The sequence below is a fragment of the Lepidochelys kempii genome, chromosome 2, assembly GCF_965140265.1.
Source record: "Lepidochelys kempii isolate rLepKem1 chromosome 2, rLepKem1.hap2, whole genome shotgun sequence".
Lineage (NCBI taxonomy): Eukaryota > Metazoa > Chordata > Testudines > Cheloniidae > Lepidochelys > Lepidochelys kempii.
In genome coordinates, this window is record NC_133257.1 from 73442004 (window position 1) to 73457982 (window position 15979).

Here is a 15979-nt window from a genome sequence, read left to right on the forward strand (position 1 = left end):
TGTTCATGTAACTTGTACAAAAATAATCCATACATGGGAACAGTAGTGTAATAACTATTGATCCTCAAAAAAACACCACCCATATAAAACTGCCAGTGCTAGTGAACACTAAAGTAAGATGCCACATAAGTGTCTGTTGCATAAATTACAACACCCTAAAGCTAATCTATCCTAGGCTTCAGATTTGTTGAAGCCTTTCTTTGTTTAGTGTCAAGGAGCCACAAAACTAGCTAGCTTTTATAGTTCCTTTTCTTTTGGGGTTAGTGCATTCTCAGCAGTTTACTGACACAGTAACTCATTAACAATGCAGAATTCATACTGATGTATATGATGCTTTATACCTTAACCAGAAGGCATAGGTGGCATGGCCCTTCTGGGAAAGCTACAAATAAGTCCTGATGTAAAATGTTATTTGTGACAGTCTTTATGACTGCACATGTGCAGAAAAGGATATGCTTATTTCAAACACCTTACACTAGCTCCCTTTGCAGTTTTCTATTGCATTTTCATAAAAACTATTTTAGAATCTTTTTTATTTAAGACTCTTATGCAGAGAACTGTACAAAGAAGGAAACACAAACTTATATCACGGCAGTAGTTCCCTGCCCCCCTTTAAACTCATTCTCTTATACATAATATGCAACAATGCTATTACAAATACTCTTACAATTTCTGTTTAACAGGCATTTAGATCTTGTAGGGAAAATGCTGTTAGCAGTACAGTGTTTCTTCCAAGTTCTAGCTGTCTACACATTCTGTTAATTAGAACTTGTTTAGGGCTATCTGGTGACTGTCAATATTATTACACGATGTTCCACAATCTGTAGTACTGGAGTTAACACTTCTCAAGTTAAATGCATTAAAACAATGTACTCACTACTTATCCAAGAATAATGTAGAATTGCTAAAACTCAGCCAGTAATATATTTCACACACAAGAACTTAATATCTCTGCAGATTTCCAGGTCTAATATGCACAGCACCTCAACCCTTGTTTTGATGGGGAAAAACCCCTCAAATGTAGGCAAGCAGAAAGACCCTTATATTATGCAGGAGTCAGTCATGTAACCTAATATTAACCTGGGCGATGCTGAGAATGGCATGGAGTTGATATACGATCTGGGAAACCGTATCAGGGTTATGAATTTAGCTGCTCAGAGCTACCATAGCTAAAATGCATTAATAGGGCCTGATCCTTCTCCTGTTGAAGTGAATAGTATTTTTCCGCTGACTTTTGTGATAGCAGCATGTTTGTAAGTATCAGTGCCAAAAAGGGACCTTACAAGGATCAACCAGCTATGCTTTGGCTATTGCTTTTGGGAGGAATTATTATATACCATTGATACTGGAATGCTGGAGGAAAATCAAGATCTTAATTTCAGTTGCCAAGCTGCCTGTCCTCTGAATAAGATCTAAATTAATAGCAATATGCTGACTTAACTTGCATTTCCTATTGAATTTCTCTGCTATTTGTTAACTGTTTCTAGATGGGTGGCAATAAATGTGTTTTGCAGATTTGATCAAGGGTATGTGTTCTGTTCCATCAATACTTGGGGAAAGTATACAAATTACTTCAAATTATCATCAGTTAGATATGCTCGACTTGATCCTGGCCTGCACTGCATTGCATCATAAAGTGGGCCTAAAGCTGAAGTAGCTGTCCCCAGTTGGCTCATCTTAAGGTAGGAAGCTTTACCAGTGGCATAAAGCAGCTTTAGACTCAGATTTTAAGGCCAGAAGACAGCATCATAATCATGTAGTCTGACCTCCTGTACCTTGCAGGCCACAGAACCTCACCTACCCATGCCTGTAATAGACCAATAACCTCTGGCTGAGTACTGAAGTCCTCAAATTACAGAGAATCCACGATTTACTCTAATTTAAACCAGAAATATTATACTTGGACTTGGAAAGCTTTGACAAGGTCCTCCACCAAAAGCTCTTACGCAAAGCAGTCATGGGATAAGAGGGAAGGTCCTCTCACGGATCAGTACCTGCTTAAAAGACAGGAAACAACAGGTAGGAATTAATGGTCAGTTTTCAGAAAAGAGAGGTAAAGAGCAGTGTCCCCCTGGTATTTGTACTTGGACCAGTGCTGTTCAATATATTCATAAATTATTTGGAAAAAAAGGATCAACAATCAGGTGGCAAAGTTTGCAGATGATACAAAATTACTGTAGATAGTTATGTCCAAAGCAGACTGTGAAGAGTTACAAAGGGATCTCACAAAACTGGGCAACAAAATGGCAGATGAAATTCAATGTTGATAAATACAAACTAATGCACCTTGGAAAATATAATCCTCTCTATACATACACAATGATGGGATCTAAATTAGCTGTTACCACTCAAGAAAGATCTTGGAGTCATTGTTGACAGTTCTCTTAAAGCATCCATTCCATGTGCAGTAGCAGTCAAAAAAAGCTAATAGTGCTAGGAATCATTAAGGGATAGATAATAAAGCAGAAAATATAATCCCACTCTATAAAACCATGGTACGCCAACACCTGGAATACTGTGTGCAGTTCTGGTTCTCCCCATCTCAAAAAAAATATATTAGAAATGGTAAAGGTACAGAGAAGGCCAACAAAAATGATTAAGGGTATGGAACAGCTTCCATATGAGAAAAGATTAAGACAATTGAGACTTTTCAGCTTGGAAAAAGAGACGACTCGGGGGAGAGGCAGGGGCGCATATGATAGAGGTCTAACAAAATCATGAGTGATGTGGAGTAATTGAATAAGGAAGTGTTATTTACACCTTCACCTAGCTCAAGCACCAAGGGTCACCCAATGAAATCAACAGGCTTTAGTTTAAAAGAAACAAAAGGAAGCACTTCTTCACACAATGCAGTCAACTTGTGGAACTTGTAGCCAGTGATGTTGCGAAGGCCAAAACTATAGCTGGGTTCAAAAAAAGAAATAAATAGATGGACCCATCCTCCATGAATAGCTACTAACCAAGATGGTCAGGGATGCAACCCCATGCCCTAGGAGTCCCTAGCCTCGGACTGCCAGAAGCTGGGACTAGACAATAGGGGATGGATCACTTGATAATTACCCTGTTCTGTGCATTCCCTCTGAAGCATCTGGCAGGGGCCACTGTTGGAAGACAGGATACTGGGCTAGATGGACCATTGGTCTGACCCAGTATCGCCGTTCTTATGTTGACCAAGTGACCCATAGTGCAGAGGAAGGTGTACCCCCTCTCCCCTGTGTGGTCTCGGCTCATCTGAACTGGGGAAAAATTCCTTCCTACTCCCACATATGATGACCAGCTAGCCCTGAGCATCTCTGCAAGATCCACCAGCCAGATACCTGGGAAAGAATTCACTGTAATAACTCCAGAGCCCTCCCCACCTAGTGTCCCATCTCTGGCCATTGGGGATATTTGCTACTAGCAGTTGTAGGCAAACTTCCTCTTCCAACTCCTGCACACATTTTGTGAAAAGAAAAAGACAAATTAGGAGAAGATCATCTTCAAAACTTGTAGTTACAAGTCCATATTCTTTTACTTTGTTTTCACTAAGACATTAAAGCAATTTTCCCCTCCTGGTTTTGCTTTCTTTATTTAAACTCCTCCTTTCCTCTCACATTCCTGTTATGATTGTTTCAAAAATTACTTTGAAAGATGACTTCTTTAATTTCTGTTCATGGTCATTTTGTAGATTTTTGCCACAAATTCACATGCAACAGTGACTACCATTTTGTATTAGAGAAGAAACATTTCAGACCTCATAATAATTAAACTTTATTAATATAAAATTTTAGTATAAAAATAGAGTAGCTTATAACATACATTTAAAAATAATCCTAAGATCAAATCATGCAATCATTTTAAACAAGTAAATTGATAAATTGCTTTTCTTATATTTCATGTAATAGAGTTCCAACACACTATTTCTTTTAACAGTTGTCTTCATCCTTATTCTCACCTACCCTGTGTATACTGTCTCAAGCTAGATTATAAATGTTCTGGGGATGGGACTACTTCATTATTTTCTCAAGTGCCATGGACATCTATAGCACTATCTGTATGTCATGATAAAGTTTACATGTTTACTTTAAAAGAATACATTGTTACTTAATACCTGAAGAGTTTAAAAATGTACCAGATAAATTCAGTAAGTGACCTGAACAGACCTGATGCATCATAAAGTTGCATAGAGAAATAGTCCTGAAACTTATGGATATGAAATGCTCAAGACAAATATTTGCAATACCCCCTGCACCTAAGCAATTTTGCTCACAAAACATAACTGCTGTTGTAGAACTGTGCACTGTTAAACTACCATACTTCACACCAGAGAGGGCTTCAATTCATCACTGAGTTAAGTGATTATATTAATAATTCATTTAAGCAGCTTGGGATATGTTAAGAAGGGAAACCATAATTAGTGTAAAAATATATTTAATGGACAGAAATGATTGTGAATACCAGAATTGTGATTATTTAAGGAGTTGGAACTGTCAAAGAGTTCACAACCAATAAGGTTAGTTTATAGAGAGCACTTAATACAAAACAAGAGGCTCTTTAACCAACACTAGAACAAGTAAGAGTAGCATAAAAAAAGTGAAGTATGGCTGCAAATCAAAAGGTCAAAATCCATGAAAGTCAGACTATTTACCAAGTCCTCATGTTCTGCCCTCAAATACTTAGGTGCATGCATGTGAATGAGAATTACACACCTGTATTTAAGGTCAGAATCCATATTCAGCCATAACAAGGGGACAGAGCTTATGATTGTTGTTTAATAGGATTTTCCACAATTAAAGCTATTAACTGTTCTGTAAACTTCCTTCTTAACAGTATGTAACTGCTATACTGGGCATTTGGGAAAGATGTGCCAGATCCATTATATAACAGGAATCTGTTCGCCTGAAACTAGTTTATATCCATTTGATGTCAGCATAGTTGATATAGTAAAATGTAAACTTATGGAAAAATACTACTTACTGAATAGACATTTCAAAACACAAACTTGTCTGTTTTAAGTCACAGCACCCTTGAAAAATTTTAACACGGACAGTCCACAGAAGCTTTTCAACTTACAGAAATAAAACCTAGATAGTCACTGGCCACTTTATGCTGATCTTACTTTTTACCGTCATTTCTTCTAGTGATGCGCGTTAGTCATTAGGATATTAAATCCATTTAATTTCCTTTTAAGCTACTGACAAATCTTTGTGAAATTCTAATTTCTCGCGTGGAAATGAAGTTCCAAGCAGCGTATTTTCTTCACACAGCTGAATGCAGCCATCTGAAAGACCCTGAGCTTTAGAGAAAGGAGTAGTCTGTATACGTATCACTACTGCAGGTAAAGTCAACTTGCAACACTGTAAACAGATAAAGACAAGTTATTAACAGGATAATATCCAGTGTAAACAAAATTATGAAATATGTATTTAAGTCAACTAAGTTAGGGTGAAGAGGAAATGGATATCTAGGTACCCAAGCGTATACTGTTTTAGAGGTTGTGATTTTAAAGTGTAACTGATCCAGGGGAATGGCTGACCTTAAGTTTTTATCTTTTGTATTTTTAAAAATTGTATTAATTTTACTGAACTGAATAGATTTTAACATTTGTATGTATTGTACTGTACTCTATGGCCTCTAGCTAAGACACTATATCAGTACATTTTCTAAGCCTTGCTAGGTAGCCAAGCACTATCTTACAAACATACCAACAAACAAAATATTGCTTTATCACAGGGGTTCTCAAACTGGGAGTTGGCTCAAACTGGGAGTCAGGACTCCTCAGGGGGTTGCTAGGTTATTACATGGGGCCTTGTGTGCTGTCAGCCTCCACCCCAAACCCCACTGTGCCTCCAGCATTTATAATGGTGTTAAATATATAAAAAAGTGGTTTTAATTTATAAGGGCTCAAAGGCTTGCTGTGTGAAAGGGGTCACCAGTACAAAAGTTTGAGAACCACTGCTTTATCACTTCAAGCAATCAGAAAAGTAAAGAAAAGTTAAGGTCACTATTCTCTCCTTACTGTAAACTTTTGTACGGACTTGACTAACTTCACTAACAAGAAACAACTGGAAATTTCCACAGGCATTCAGCTGTGACCTTGCATTTCCACTATATTTCACTTAAATCAATACCAAGATATTGTATTCCTAAAGTTGATGTGGAGGGCAGGGCAAAGAGAGGGGTATTCCAATCAGTAAAAGTAAAGAAGAAAAATAAAACAAGTAAATTATCTCAATCATTCAAAAAGCAAGACTTACCTGCTGGTCGATGTTTTTCCACTCATATTTGGAGAAGCAGATGTTTCAGAGTGTAAAAAGTTTTTTATCCACCAGCATTTATCAAATAATTCAGGTAACCCTACAAAAGGAGACATAATGGCAGTGATTGGCATTTAATCAAAGTGCCAAAAATGAGAAAAACGTATGTTTGAAAGAAAGAGGCAATACCATGATGGGCTTTTTCCTGGTCTGAGAAGTTCACAGGATCAGAACAGAATGATGAACTGCCTGATGAAACACTGGATTCAGAATTCAATCGAGCTGAGTGTAGAAAACAAAGCAATGGTCTCAAATTACAGAATATACATTAATTCCACACTAAAGATTTTTTCAAGACTTTACAGACCCCCGATGCCTCAAAGACGACACTGTATAGCTAAAGATTAAAAAAAAAAAAATGTAAGTAAACCTAATTTTCCAGTATTTTTATATCCCCATTTCGCTATGGACATTGCATGACAGCAGGATAAATATTTTACGAGTTCACCTACTGCTACCACTTATTCCTCACCAGAGAGGCATGCTGACACGTAATCTGCTGGTGTAACTTTCACTGAAGCTAAATGAAAGTTAAGGCCACAAGATGTATTTTAGGATCAGGCATATATATTGCTATTAATACAAGAGATTCAGTTCTAGAATACTGACCTTTGATATAACTAATAGGAGAGAAAAGGTGGATCTTTTATTGGACCAACGTCTGTTGTTGAGGGAGACAAGCTTCCAAAGACCTGAAGAAGAGCTCTGTGTAAGCTCAAAAGCTTATCTCTCACCAGCAGAAGTTGGTCCAATAAAAGATATTCCCTCACCCACACGGTCTCTCTTATATCCCAGGACCAACAGAGCTACAACAACGCTGCACATAAGAAATAAGACACATTATACTAGAACTTTTTTTCTCCTTATGCTTTCATAATAAAATTAATACCAATAATGCTTTACATTACAGTGTGTCATCCAAGAATCTCAAAGCATCAGAACATTTTGTCTCAACTACCTGTGAGAGGCATGCAAGTAGCACTTCCCCGTTTTATAGATGAGGAAACAAAGGCATGGAGACATTAAGTGACCCACCCACAAAGGAAGTCTGGAACAGAGACAAAAGCCAAATCACTTGATTCCTAGTCCTCTGCGTTAACCATAAGATTTTATGTAATGACCTACCAAGGACCTCCAGATTTCAAAGCAAAAGTTGCTACAACTTGAGCTAAAGAAGTAAAACTCTACAGTTGGCTAATGTAAGAACTCATATCCACTAGGGATTGGCAAAGAGGGGGACCTGCAACAGACTCATTACACATCCTTCCTTTTGATGTTTATTAATGTCAAATGCAAGTTACACATGCCTCATGAGAAGAAAAAGTCTTTCCCCTTAATATGAGGAAGGAGAAGTAGGAGACTACGTCACAGAAATATACAAGCCCCCTAAAAATTAAGATTATCCCCCCGCCTCCGTAGACAATAACAAAATAAATAGAACAGTCCTCAAACCTACAAAACCCTCAGAAGTGATTTAAACACTGTATAGACAGGTGTTGAAATTTTTTTCAGAATCAGCATCAGTTTTGAGATGTTTCCTATCCAAAGAATGGAGGATTTTCAGCCATGTAACTCTTTCCTTCATAAACAAGAAGAAATTGCCACGAAACAGGAAACATGCACCAGGTTTTGTTTGAAGATTTTTTTTTTTTTTTGTAAACACCTTACTTCTGTAGTACTGATTCTTGGCCAGGAGGCAGCCAGCTGAAGGCACAGATGCCATAGTAAAGGCACGGACTGGGGCAAAAGTCAAGCAGACTGGCTCAGAACAATCTGCAGGAGAGCAACAGAAAAAAAATAAATATGTTGACAATAATGATCTCCAGTGTAAAGTGTCTTTCGCACCAAGGTGCGGGGCAACACCTTTATTGGGGCCCTTCTGATCTTTCGGCTAATTCTAACCTTGATGAAACTCAGCAGATTTTAATTAAATAAACTTCAGATTTATACCAGTGTAAGGGAAGGGGAAAATATGGCCCCAAAAAACCTTAAACGTATAAGGCCAGAAAACGCTTGCAGGTCCTTCCCAATCTGCAACGCATCAGACTTCTAAGGAGCACCAACAGCACTCACTGGGTAACCCAACTTAACGCCCCAGCAGCTATCCTGGCGGCTTGTGCAAAGCAACCGTAAGCATTGCGGCCCAGAGGATTCAGGGGGGTCGGGGCAAAGCAATTTCGGGGGCCCCGTCCATAAAAAAAAGTTGCAATACTATAGTATAGTATAGTATATTGGCCCGGGGCTTCAGGCAAATTGCCCCACTTGCCCGCCCGGGCTGCTCTGACCGTAAGCCCCCAGCCACGCTCCCCGCTGCCTCTGCAGAAGAAGAAATCCTGCTCCCCTTACCTGGATGGCCCACGCTCCCAGAAAGGCTTCCCCCTCTGCAGCGCTGCCGCCCAGCCAGCAAACGGGACGGGGCTCCGGATGCACACGCGAGCCCTCCCCAGCATCAAGCGCCCCTCTGGCTCCGCGCGCGCGCGCTGAGTGGCCCGGAAGCGCGAGGCGGCTGTATATAGAGGAGCCCAGGCGCGCGACTGAAACCCTAGCGGCGGGGCACCTCCCCTGACCCGGTGACCTGACTCAACCCCGGCCCGGGCCAGGCGGGCGGCGTGACATCCCGGCGCTGGGCAGGGGGTGGGCATGCGCACGTGCTGCCCAGCTGAGGAGCCGGGGCGGAGCGCGTGCTGCCCGGGCTGGGAACGTCCCACTAAGGGCACTAGGGAGCTTAGCTGCGCTGCGCTGCGCTGCCCCGGCCTGTGTGAGCGCGGGGCGCAGAGGGCTCGGCCCTAGCAGGAGAGAGGGTTGCTGAGGGACAGTCTCCCCCTCCCCCCCAGTCCTTGCAGCTGTGGAAGTGCTGCAAGGAGTGGGGTTGGGCAGGGTTTGGGGGGCGCACACCTCTTACAGCAGGTGGTTCCCGGCACGGAGGGAGGGAGGGTGGAGACAGGGGAGCCACCCCTTCATTCCTTCCTTTTCCCCCTCCCTGGTTGGAAGAGGAGACCCTTCCCGCACAATCACTCCACTGCTGATGATCTCACGCCCAAAAGAGAGGCTTCTAGCTCATCCCCACCCTTTCCCCTAACATTCAGTCCATTTATTGGGGTTGCATGGTGGGGGGGGGGGAGATTAGCCGCCCCAAAGTGCTGTTCAAAGACCTTTGTTTTAAGCAGGCAACGGGGAGAGGATTTGCAGAAGGGAGTTGCCAGCAGTTCTCACAACTTCATCGTGGGTCTTGTGATATGCGATGCGTTTCTCAAAACCCCAGCTTCTGAAATCCTGTGATTAGATAAGAGACTCAGCTTTCATTGAAGAAGTTAGTTTCCAACGCTCCTAAGTGCGGAGAAAAGCCTGAAAATGTGTGGCCAGTGCACTCTAAAGGTTCAGAAACTACATGGCAAATAAAAACAACCCAATTAAAAATTAAGCCATTTATTTTGGGGCTGTGACTCATGGTGTTTTGTTTTTCTTTTAAACATATGGGGTTGGCATGTCTATCTATGTATTTATACCAGGCTCAATCAGTTGGAAAATGCTCTTTGACAAACTTTTTTTTTTTTTGCACAAAATTGTATCAATTTCAACAAATGTCAGTGTTTTTTCTAAAACACTTCTAATTTCAAAATTTGTTATATTAAAAAATGTAAAATCTCAAAATCTAAACAAAGCATTTTGATTTCCAAATATATATATAAATAATTTTGTTTCAGTTTTTTTAAAAAAATGGCTTCTTAATCTTAATTTTGAACAAAACAAATTCAAAATCTAAAAAAAAAATTGTGGAGTGGAAATTCCATTTTCCAATCAGGTCTAAACAGAAATGCCAGAAGCTTTAGTTATTGAATTGCACATATTCCATAAAGGAGGAATACGTTTAGCCATATCTCATAGGAGGATTGGCAGAGATGAAAACACAGCTCATGTTGCAGCTGTCACATGACTCTATGCTGCTTAACCACCTTGAGTGGTATATCCTGTCTTATACCAAAAGACCAGGAACAGGTTCTTCTAGTGCATTTAGTAAAAGTGAACTGCTACTTATGAGAAACATATTGCTTATGAAAGCGTACAACAGCAGAGCTCCTGCCCTGCAATCATCTTCTAATGACACTGTATAGTATAGGGTCATTGCATTGACCTTCTGTCAGTGACTTAAATGGCAGCTTTGACTAACTATCCTGAGTTGAACGTGGAGGCTTGCCTTAGTTAAAATAGTAAGGCTGACTAGGATAAGTAACTGGCAGTTGGTTTGGTACTAGCTGTACTTAGATCATTTACTTCTTGTTTTTGCCTTGGAATGTTAGTAAATAGAGCTACAGAGTAGTAATTCATTATATTAGTTTTGAAAGATTAATAATATACCTTTAAAACACAATAGTTTATGTTCCACATGATGTTGTTTGCAGAATCTTGTTTCAAGGTAGCTAAACAGAACTCTGAACTGATTTTATCTGCATTATTGGCATCACATAGGAACTCTGTGGCAGAGACAGGAATAGAATCCAGTTGACCACGGCTGCATTCAATTCACTTAACCATGAGACCATCCTTCCTATTCCTGCAATCTCCCACTTTATTGAATTCCAACTTCTGCAACAAATGAAGCAGGGGTCCTGCAGACGAGAGTCTCTTACATTGCATGTCAAGGTTCCTTCCCCACTCTGAACACTAGGGTACAGATGTGGGGACCTGCATGAAAACCTCCTAAGCTTATCTTTACCAGCTTAGGTCAAAACTTCCCCAAAGTACAAAATATTCCACCCTTTGTCCTTGGATTGGCCACTACCACCACCAAACAAATACTGGTTACTGGGGAAGAGCTCTTTGGAAACTTCTTTCCCCCCAAATACTTCCCAAAACCTTGCACCCCACTTCCTGGACAAGGTTTGGTAAAAAGCCTCACCAATTTGCCTAGGTGACTACAGACCCAGACCCTTGGATCTTAAGAACAATGAACAATCCTCCCAACACTTGCACCCCCCTCCCCCGGGAAAATGTTGGATAAAAAGCCTCACCAATTTGCATAGGTGACCACAGACCCAAACCCTTGGATCTGAGAACAATGAAAAAGCATTCAGTTTTCTTACAAGAAGACTTTTAATAGAAATAGGAGTAAATAGAAGTAAAGAAATCCCCTCTGTAAAATCAGGATGGTAGATACCTTACAGGGTAATTAGATTCAAAACATAGAGAATCCCTCTAGGCAAAACCTTAAGTTACAAAAAAGATACACAGTCAGAAATAGTTATTCTATTCAGCACAATTCTTTTCTCAGCCATTTAAAGAAATCATAATCTAACAAGTACCTAGCTAGATTACTTACTAAAAGTTCTAAGACTCCATTCCTGGTCTATACACGACAAAAGCAGTATATAGACAGAGGCCCTTTGCTTCTCTCCCTCCTCCCAGCTTTTGAAAGTATCTTGTCTCCTCATTGGTCATTTTGGTCAGGTGCCAGGGAGGTTACCTTTAGCTTCTTAACCCTTTACAGGTGAGAGGAGTTTTCCTCTGGCCAGGAGGGATTTTAAAGGGGTTTACCCTTCCCTTTATATTTATGACACTGCACACCCATGCTCCACCACCAGAGCATGTCCATTCTGTGTGCTGAATAAGGCAAGGGTGGAAAAAAAATAATGAGATCATGTAATTAAAGACTGTATTGTAATGCATATGCACAAGGGACCAGATTAAAGGTTATACAGGCTACCTTAATTCTGCCATATCCTAACTTTTGAGTACTTGACTTTCCCACCTTAATAATTGCTTTTAATGTAGTTTTATGTATGTGCGCATGCACATAATTAACGTTACAAGATTGAATTATATGGTGTCCCAAACCTTCATAGCACCTATCACAACTATAAAATAAAACAAATTTGAAAAACAATGGCAACATGGCCAAAATAAATACATCTCCTATCCAGTATAGAGTTCAAACAAACAACCTATAATGTCAGATATTACCTGGCATGACCCATCTTAAAATGTACAAAAATAAAATGACATCTCAACAAAACTAGAACAATTCCAACTTGAAGTCAAGCTAGATTAATCATTTGCAATAAATAGTTTATCTAATAAACTTAGCTGTTTCCTTTGCTCCTGGAATATCCGAGATCAGACTGTGACCGCCTTGATTTTATTTGTTGTGTGAAATTATTCAAAAAAAAATTGTATTCTGACTCCCCCACTGCTGTATTCATTATGAACAAGACTCTGAGAGTATTTAACATTTGCTATTTGATCAGTGGTTGTTCTGATTGGTCAAATAAGTCACATGCCTGTTTGAATGACTGTGCAAGTACTTCCAGCATGTGTGCTTAGTGTGAACTTAAAAGATGGCATGAGAATGGCCTAAACATTTAAACATTCAACCAGAATATTTTTGGTAATATCCACCCATCTGTACCTGGAAGGATGCCACAGGTTCTCTCTGACATATGATGAAGAGTAGAGCATTCCACTGTCTCAAGACTTTGAGAGAGCAGGCAGTACCCTGCCTCCGATGTTCAAGACGATCTAAAGAAACACAAGAATATTACATCATCTAGTCATCTCACTAAATGTGAGTTGTCACAAGTGGCTTTCATATACACGAGAATTAGATGACAAGACTGAATATTCATAGACATGTCAATAGTGACTCCATAGTTGAGACTGCACTGTGATTTGCACTTAAAGCAGAGTTGAAATCACTTTGTTTCACATGTTGAAGATGGAGTTTAATCCCTGGATTTGGCACAATAACTGGTCATAGGAAGATTTAATTTCTTTGTAATTTTTAGTGAAATGTTGCTAGCTTTTGCAGAGGAAATATTTAAAAGTGCTCCCTGTTTGAAATGTTGCCTTATTTCCCCCTCACATTTCTTTGGGTTCCTATAGCTAAACAGTTGCTGCAAATTCCAAGCTTCACTCATTAGGGTTCCTTGAGGGGGTCAACAAACATGTGGACAAGGGGGAATCCAGTGGACATAGTGTACTTAGATTTCCAGAAAGCCTTTGACAAGGTTCCTCACCAAAGGCTCTTACGTAAATTAAGTTGTCATGGGATAAGAGGGAAGATCCTTTCATGGATTGAGAACTGGTTAAAAGACAGGGAACAAAGGGTAGGAATAAATGGTAAATTTTCAGAATGGAGAGGGGTAACTAGTGGTGTTCCCCAAGAGTCAGTCCTAGGACGAATCCTATTCAACCTATTCATAAATGATCTGGAGAAAGGGGTAAACAGTGAGGTGGCAAAGTTTGCAGATGATACTAAACTGCTCAAGATAGTTAAGACCAAAGCAGACTATGAAGAACTTCAAAAAGATCTCACAAAACTAAGTGATTGGGCAACAAAATGGCAAATGAAATTTAACGTGGATAAATGTAAAGTAATGCACATTGGAAAAAATAACCCCAATTATACATACAATATGATGGGGGCTAATTTATCTACAACTAATCAGGAGAAAGATCTTGGAGTCATCGCGGATATTTCTCTAAAGACGTCCACGCAGTGTACAGTGACAGTCAAAAAAGCAAATGGGATGTTAGGAATCATTAAAAAAGGGACAGAGAATAAGACGGAGGATATCTTATTGCTCTTATATAAATCCATGGTACACCCACATCTTGAATACTGTGTACAGATGTGGTCCCCTCATCTCCAAAAAGATATACTGGCATTAGAAAAAGTTCAGGAAAGGGCAACTAAAATGATTAGGGGTTTGGAACAGGTTCCATATGAGGAGAGATTAAAGAGGCTAGGACTTTTCAGCTTGGAAAAGAGGAGACTAAGGAGGGATATGATAGAGGTATATAAAATCATGAGTGGTGTGGAGAAAGTGAATCAGGAAAAGTTATGTACTTGTTCCTATAATATAAGAACTAGGGGCCACCAAATGAAATTAATGGGTAGCAGGTTTAAAACAAATAAAAGGAAGTTCTTCTTCACTCAGCTCACAGTCAACCTGTGGAACTCCTTGCCTGAGGAGGTTGTGAAGGCTAGGTCTATAACAGGGTTTAAAAGAACTGGATAAATTCATGGAGGTTAAGTCCATTAATGGCTATTAGCCAGGCATGGTGTCCCTAGCCTCTGTTTGTTAGAGGGTGGAGATGGATAGCAGGAGAGAGATCCCAAGATCATTACCTGTTAGGTTCACTCCCTCTGGGGCACCTGGCATTGGCCACTGTCGGTAGACAGGATACTGGGCTGGATGGACCTTTGGTATGACCCAGTATGGCCATTCTTATGTACTCTGATAACTCTTCATGTTTAATGGTAACATTTGAAAGTGGCCTATGTGCAAGAAGCTTTTTCTATTATTCAGAATAATGGTTCTGAGCGATGCAAAGATTAGCTATTAAAACCTCTCTGGTTTGTTAGCTACTTCCATTGAACAATCCTGGCAACTGGCCTCTGTCTCACTGATTGGGATCTGCACACACTCCTAATAAGCCTGAGAGCCAGACCAGACAGCAGGAAGTATGGCTATGGGCTGAGGGAAATATGGGTTTGGGGGACCTCTGAGGAGTTAAACAAATGTGTGAGGCAGGTAAAGAGAGTGGGGCTATTTTAACCTATGCCAGCTGGCAAGAGTGCCCAGGAGGCAATAAATTAGCTCAGTATAGACTGAGCAGATGAATGACTGGGTATGCCTTTCTCTGACCCCATGTGAGGGTTAGGTGGAGTATGTTGCCTGCCATCTCTTTACCAAGCGAGAGCTCCCATGCACTGTGGAATTCTGAGCTGGCAGTTCTGGCTGCTATTTGGATCTTTTACACCATCTGTGTACTAAACAATCTCACCCATTAAGTGATTTTTTTTTTTAAATCAGGAAACAAATTTGTGGTGCTCCTTGCATTTTTCCCCTGATTAGCCCATCATTCATTCAGTTTAGCTCCTTTCCTTGTGTTGTCTGTCTGCAAGAGTAAACCCTACTTATCTTGGAAAGTTGTAGATTCAAACCAGGCAACACCAAAAGCAGAGTAATTTTTGAATTTTCAGCCTCACAACAGCTCACCTCAGTGATGTGCAGTGCAAATCAACTCCCCAGATGCCAACAAGAGTCTGGGGGGAGGGTGAAATACTTTTCAGCAGTAAGTTGTGTTACCAGAAAGTCCTGGAAAAGATTGTCTGTGTTGCAAAATTGTTTGCACAACTCTAATATAATTTTTAGCTTAAAAAGAGATTAAAGGTCATTCACAGATGAGTGCATACATCAAGCTGTCAAAGGTATTGATAACATTTCTTTTTCAATATGCATATAATTATGTGCAGCTATATAGCATGGTGCTCACAATGGTATTGTGGGGGAAATTGCTGTTAACCTTGGTGTTGAAACTGACCCCATCCCATTCTGCGGCAAAAATCTATGTACTATATGCAACATATACAAGAGCTGTAACACAAGAGGCCTACAGGGCTGTATCCTGTAAGACTTGGCTTAAACTAAAGCATTTATGTGTGCTAGGCTGCGGCACTTGACCCAGATAATGGACTAGGCCAATCTCTAACTAGAAAAGAACCAAAAGGGCCTCAGAAAGAGTCCCTAGCTGTCCATTATGTGCACCCTCCACCCTGCAAAAGTCCCCAGTCAAAACACTGCCACAGCAAACCGCAGATCTTGATAATAACACGGTGCATCAGCACTGTGCTAGTTATGAAACTGCCCTTCCATTAATTCCTTATAAGGCTTTATTAATAA

The 15979-nt window shown here is 40.2% G+C and overlaps 1 protein-coding gene across 2 annotated transcripts; it reads right to left on the bottom strand.

Annotated features, from left to right (window-relative positions):
• Positions 1-3379: 3379 nt before the first annotated feature.
• On the bottom strand, positions 3380-8948 carry PPDPFL (pancreatic progenitor cell differentiation and proliferation factor like). Of its 2 annotated transcripts, XM_073331235.1 has the most exons (5): positions 8643-8948; positions 7965-8069; positions 6426-6518; positions 6237-6336; positions 3380-5336 (listed from the first exon to the last, which is right to left on the bottom strand). In XM_073331235.1, exons 2-5 carry the CDS (start codon positions 8017-8019, stop codon positions 5324-5326), a joined length of 261 nt encoding a protein of 86 aa, XP_073187336.1. In that variant the 5' UTR covers positions 8020-8069; positions 8643-8948; the 3' UTR covers positions 3380-5323. The 2 variants fall into 2 exon arrangements, with proteins under 2 accessions (XP_073187336.1, XP_073187338.1); XM_073331237.1 differs by lacking the exon at positions 8643-8948 and having other exon boundaries at positions 7965-8632.
• Positions 8949-15979: the final 7031 nt, after the last annotated feature.

What these genes read in the sequence shown, in the direction of transcription:
- PPDPFL (XM_073331235.1), bottom strand. Translation starts at nt 8,019, where the DNA reads ATGGCATCTGTGCCTTCAGCTGGCTGCCTCCTGGCCAAGAATCAGTAC. An exon ending in CAAGAATCAGTACTACAGAA is followed by an intron (nt 6,519 to 7,964) that starts GTAAGGTGTTTA and finishes TTCTACACTCAG; the next exon opens with CTCGATTGAATTCTGAATCC. An exon ending in CCAGGAAAAAGCCCATCATG is followed by an intron (nt 6,337 to 6,425) that starts GTATTGCCTCTT and finishes CTCCTTTTGTAG; the next exon opens with GGTTACCTGAATTATTTGAT.